We start from the raw sequence: 6,107 nt of genomic DNA, 5'->3' as shown, positions 1-6,107 counted from the left end.
AAATGCAGATTTACAGCAATTCAAGCATTTCAATTCTACTAGGATCATACTAGAACGATTCTAAAAAAGCAGAACACACATACAACACACATTATAATACACATATCAAGCATCAATTGAAGTCATAATAACACTAACATCATAGATTTCAACAAAATGACCAATTATCATCTAATTGTTCCAAATCCCTAAATTCATTATATGACCCAATCGATACGAATTATACACCTATTTTGTACTATCAAACCATAACTCGATAATAGATGTTAACCAGATAAGTCCCCTCTTACCTTAGCCAAGTTCTTGATTTGGTCCTCTTCCTCTTTGGTTCTCTTTCACGTTCTTCAGCTCTCCCTTTCACAACTTCTCTTTTCACATTCCAACTCCCTTTCTCTTATTTTCCTTTATTTTATGAAAACATAAAATAAATTAGTAATGGGCTCCCTCAATTAGCACCCCCACATTACTAACTCCACCACTTGGCCCAACGACTAACATTTTATAATTTTCAAATAATTCTAATAAAATGCTAATTTCGAATAATTAATTTAAGACTTAATTAAATTAATAAATAAGAATTTTCGGGATGTTACATTATCCATATCAATTATCATATAATTTAATTTATACAATATCACTTATTTATTTAACCATTATATCATCATATAAATTAAGTTGATTTGTGAATATTAATTTATAAATATTCATATTTAGCTTAGTAAATAAATGATTATTTTTGAATATTTAACGAATAAAAAACATTTATAATTTGTGTAAGATTAATTACAATAATTATTTGTTTAAGATTTATAATTGATCAATAAAAACTATTATTTTAATACATGATTGGAATTTTAGTTATGTTAATTAAATATTTATCATTTAAATGTTTGAGTTAATAATATTGCAATGTTTTTATCAATAACACCATTTAAATAATTATTTAGAATCAGGGCCGTCTCAAATAATCTAGAGGCCCTGTTATAATATTAAAAATTGACCCTTGAGAAAAATACAATTTTTAAAACAATTTTTTATTTAAATTATAAATAAAATTAATAATATAAAGAAAAGGAACATAAAAAAGAGCTATACTCTTTTATAAGAAATTTATCAAGAGTTTCTGATTGAGATTGAGTTAATTCATTAAGTCTTTTTTTATATTTTTACGCTTTTCATATCCCAAATCAAACTTTCTAAACTTAAGAGATAACTAAAGAGACATAATAGAAAAGGATAAAAAAAAAAGGAAACATAATAGAACAATAATAAAAATTAGAACCTGAAATTTCTCACTATTTTTAATTAAATCTGTAGCGTTGAATTTGAACCAAATACATAGTATTGAAGTTGAATCGGAAAGAAATTAAAAGATAATTAGCAATTTGCAAATAAAATAAATTAAGAAATAAATAAATAACAATGAAAAATCAAATAACAATTAAAATATACATTTATAGAATTTGTATGCCATAGAAGTAGAAAATTATATATATATATATATATATATATATATATATATATATATATATATATATATATATATATATATATATATATATATATATATATATATATATATATATATATATATATATATATATATTTGTTGACGATAACTTATGCCAAATAATACTTAAGCCAAAACAAATTTTTACTGTAATGTTATGAGTTGAATTATACCTTTGAGAAAATTGGTTTTGAAAATTAATATAGTATTGTAATTTCTGAAATACGACAGATAGATAACTTAAGTAGTATTATAATGTGTATAGTATGTAATAATTAATCCTAGTATTATCCTTTGTGTCAAAAAAATCCCTAGTATTATCCTATATATCCTATTAATAATGAGTAATGATATGACAGTACAAGCACGACAACATTATACGGCCTATGTGAAAAGTAAAACGAAGTCCATATGAAATAACAAACCGCTGAAGTATGCAAAGGCGTTTTTTTCTTGCGCAAATATTAATTGCACTGGGTTGTTAAACAAAATTTGGAGCCCCCCATTTTGGGAGGCCCTGTGCAGAGGCTCTGGATGCACAGGCCAATCACCGGCCCTGTTTAGAATATGCAATTTGGTTTTTTTATAAAAAGTAAATATTAAAATAGATGATAAAATATTTAGTGTATTAATATTTTAATTTTTTTTATAAAAATTAAGAAGGAAAGTTGTTGTATGTAAAAGATAAAAAAAACATAATTCTATCATTTATTTTTATTAAATTATAAACTTAATTCACCCATATAATATTTTATTATTTTCATATTTATTAAAATATAAAATAAAATTTATTTCATATTTAACTATATAATAATTATTTTAATTGTACAAAATTTCAATTAATAATATTATTTAATGGAATTAGTGAGAGAAGATATATGCAGGCAGATATGTTTGTTTAAGAAAATGAGTTTAAGAAAGTGGGTTGAAAAAAATAAAAAAAAAGGAGGAATGAAGAAATATGGTAATATTTAGTCGGTATGCATTAAATGCATTTCAGCATAACCAAAGATAATAATAATAATAATAATAATAATAATAATAATAATAATAATAATAATAATAATAATAATAAAATTGTTTCAATGAGGTTGCAAAAGAAACTATATTACTAAACCAAAGCAAAAAGCAAATAAAGACAGGGGTAATATGATACTTTTGAGAACATTTACTCTTCTTATATTATTATTATAGATATTAAATATGTACTGCCCTAAAAGAAAATTTATTTAGGTCTAGGTCTTGTAGACCTACCTCATTTCAAAGTGCACACAGATGACCATTGAACATACTCCTTATCAAATAATTAAATATGGCCATTTTATTCCATCCTTTTGAAAAATTAAGTCACTGATTTAGGGTTATGATTCATCTATATCTTATTTCAAATTCATCAGATCAGTTAATGCCACTTGAAACTGAGGTCAATAAAACATGGTGGCTTGAGAGTTTGTTCCTCTAAAGATCATGGATTCAAATCCTACTAGTTACTTTAAACGGGTCTCCGCTAGTGGACGGTGAAATTTGTCCCTCTTGGATTAGTGGACGGTGAAATTTGTCCCTCTTGAATTAGTCGGTCTCAAAGCTGGATTCTAAGATTTCCAAAAAAAATAAAATAAAACATGGCGGTAATATGTTTTTTTTTTAAATGAAGAAAGAGGAGTATCATAAGAAAACATAGTGCGGCAATAATGAACTCATTAGCCCAACCCAAATTCCACAACACTCAAAAAGCCCAAAAACCAAAAAAGAAGAAAAAACAAAAACGGTTATGTGATGACACAACACAAGTAATAATTCGAAGAATCCGAGAGGAAGAACAAAAAATGGCGGCGCCAAATTCAGAGTCTGATTCCAAGGAAAATCCTCAAAAACCGAATTCCGAAACATTCCAGTTATTTTCCTCCTCCGCAGGTTTTGGTTTCGGAATCTTTGACGATGTTTCACAACAAGTTAACGTTATACCTCCTCCTCCTTGTGTCGAAGTTCTCGCCTCTGATTACAAGGTTTGTTCTTCTTTGTTTGTTTGTTCTTTCACTGTTCATGATTGTTTGAATTGAAACGATGTCGTTTTTTGAAACTGCTTTTTTCGTTTGGTTTTTTGAAATTAGGTACCTTTATTCGGAAAACCGAAATTTGAGTCGGTGGATTTTGATGGGGTTACTTTGTTAAAGGTAAAGTTTGCTTTTTTATTAGTGTAAGTATCTAATTTGGTACTTTGAGTTTTTGGTTGTTATTGGTACTTAGTTTTATGATATTCTTGTAGGGGAGAGTGAATACTCAACAAGTGTTTGGTTTGTCGAATTCTGATTTGGTTCCGGGGAAATATGAAGGTGATAATAGTGTTTTGCTCTTTGCATTTCTATGTATGAAGCACTCGCGTTGAATATAACACAAACACAGACACCAGACAAAACACTGACAATGATATGTGGACACTTGTTTAATGTAAGGACATGTGTTGGTATTGCGTCGAAAATGTGCTTAGTATTAAGTGTAGTATCTATTTAGATATCTATTTTTTTGTTTATATATTCAATTTTCATATTTTTGATGATCTACGAAACACTGACATAGACACGGATACTAGACACATAGACATGCCTTTAGTCTGAACAGAAGTGTTAGTGTTGATGTTACATTGTTGATGTGTACTAAATTAGTTGCGAATTTGGTTTGCGATGGCTTAGGAGGACTGAAGCTGTGGGAAGGTTCGCTTGATCTAATTAAAGCCCTTCGTTCGGAAATTAAAAGTGAGGTTATTTCATTTGGTGGGAAGCGGGTATTAGAGGTGGGCATCACTTTCTTCAGGTGATTCTATTGTATATATTATATGTTCATAGAAGACTGTCTATTACCAGCTTAGTAGACAAACACACACTTGCCTAAAGAGCTTTTGTCATTTTGACATACGAATTGACGAAGGGGATATACTCAAAGCTAGGGTTAGTTTTGATCATTTTGAATTGATTTATTTAAACTTATTTTGAAATTGTGTCGGGTCTAACTAAACCTTATCACACCAGTTTGTAAGACGAGGAATGTCACTCTATAAATTCTAGTCAGGTCTTATCATTAATCTATGTGAGATTTGTTATTTTCTTGACGCTCCCTCACGCGTAACACTATTATGCTTGATGCATGGATTAAAATGATGGATTACCCGAATTAATAGGCTCCGATACTATTTTAGAATTTGAGTTGGGCATAGCTTAAGCTAACCTAATTGACTCGTTAATTGCGAGCTGTCATTCGTTTTCAGTTCTGGCCAGGTGCTTATAATTTATATGGCAACTGTATGACTTAATTTTATAATTTGTTATAGCAATAGTTTATATATAAACACTTAATTACATTGTTTATCCAAACATTGTCGCTAGTCTTTTGGTAGGAATATTATTCATCTATCACAGTATCATATCATTAAATTTCAAATATTTGATTCAGATCGGATGCGGTCATGGACTGCCTGGAATCTATTCTCTGCTTGAGGTAAAACTACTGTTCATTGCTTTGCTTTAGTATCTTCAATTATATTTGAAAAACATAATAATCTAATCTGTTTATCATGGCTGATTCAGGGTGCGGCTGTTGTACATTTCCAAGACTTCAATGCAGAGGTCCTACAGTCTCTCACCATTCCCAATTTAAATGCAAATTTTTCCGAAAAATCTCAACCATCATTATCACCTTCGGCAAATGATGAGCCAGAAGTTCGGTTTTTTGCTGGTGACTGGAGTGAAGTCGATAAACTTCTCCTTCAAGTTGGTACAGATGCAAAAGAGAATGAAGTTTCTGGTTATGATTTTATTCTCATGGCAGAAACAGTTTACGCAATCAACAGTCTTCAAAGTCTTTACAATCTTATCAAGAAGGTATTGTTTTGATAATTGGTGCATTCATCTGTCTACATATGTAATCTGCGTGCATCTTTGATGATAAAAATATCGGTTTCTTGTATATTGTAGTGTTTGATACATCCGCATGGAGTTGTATACATGGCTGCAAAAAAGTATTACTTTGGAGTCGGTGGAGGATCTCGGAGATTTCTGTCAGTGGTGGAAAAAGACGGTTAGTTAGCATTGATATCATCATGGTAGTCAGAATCACGATCCTACTCGTATTTTACATTTTACACTGACGACTCTATATATGCAGGTGTTATGACTAGTAAACTGGTTGCCGAAATTACAGATGGTTCATCGAATGTGCGCGAAGTATGGAAGCTTACATTCAAGTAGTGCTGGCGTTTTTTTGTTGGAAAGGTGATGAATGATTGGTAGTTTTCAATGGTGGATCGTTAATGTGTTGTAAATTAAACAAAGATTTGATTTCTTTACCTTTACCATGTTGCTTTTATTTAATGGAATAGCTTATCATAGTTATTTGAAGGAATTGTAGTTCTTGGAATCTTTAGGAAACGATTGAAGGAAACAAACACTTGCATGATATAATTAAGGGTTAATAGTAATACCCGATTGGTCATATTTGAAGTCTTAAATTTTAACACCGAATGTAACACTGTATCAAAATACATCTATAAAAAAAAATTTAACCAAGCGGTTGAGCTCCATTGGCAAGGGGCCCCTACGCACGA

The 6,107-nt window shown here is 29.7% G+C and overlaps 1 protein-coding gene across 1 annotated transcript; it reads left to right on the top strand.

Annotated features, from left to right (window-relative positions):
* Nucleotides 1-3,290: 3,290 nt before the first annotated feature.
* Nucleotides 3,291-5,901, top strand: LOC131611150 (uncharacterized). Its single transcript, XM_058883252.1, has 8 exons — nucleotides 3,291-3,516; nucleotides 3,622-3,684; nucleotides 3,777-3,843; nucleotides 4,201-4,301; nucleotides 4,958-5,002; nucleotides 5,092-5,385; nucleotides 5,479-5,581; nucleotides 5,669-5,901. The coding sequence occupies exons 1-8, from the start codon at nucleotides 3,337-3,339 to the stop codon at nucleotides 5,749-5,751; spliced, it is 936 nt and encodes a 311-aa protein (XP_058739235.1). The 5' UTR covers nucleotides 3,291-3,336; the 3' UTR covers nucleotides 5,752-5,901.
* Nucleotides 5,902-6,107: the final 206 nt, after the last annotated feature.

This window comes from Vicia villosa, linkage group LG6 (assembly GCF_029867415.1).
Source record: "Vicia villosa cultivar HV-30 ecotype Madison, WI linkage group LG6, Vvil1.0, whole genome shotgun sequence".
In the NCBI taxonomy this organism is placed as follows: Eukaryota; Viridiplantae; Streptophyta; class Magnoliopsida; order Fabales; family Fabaceae; genus Vicia; species Vicia villosa.
Note: the sequence above shows the minus strand (reverse complement) of the source record. Positions and strands in the feature narration are given on the sequence as shown.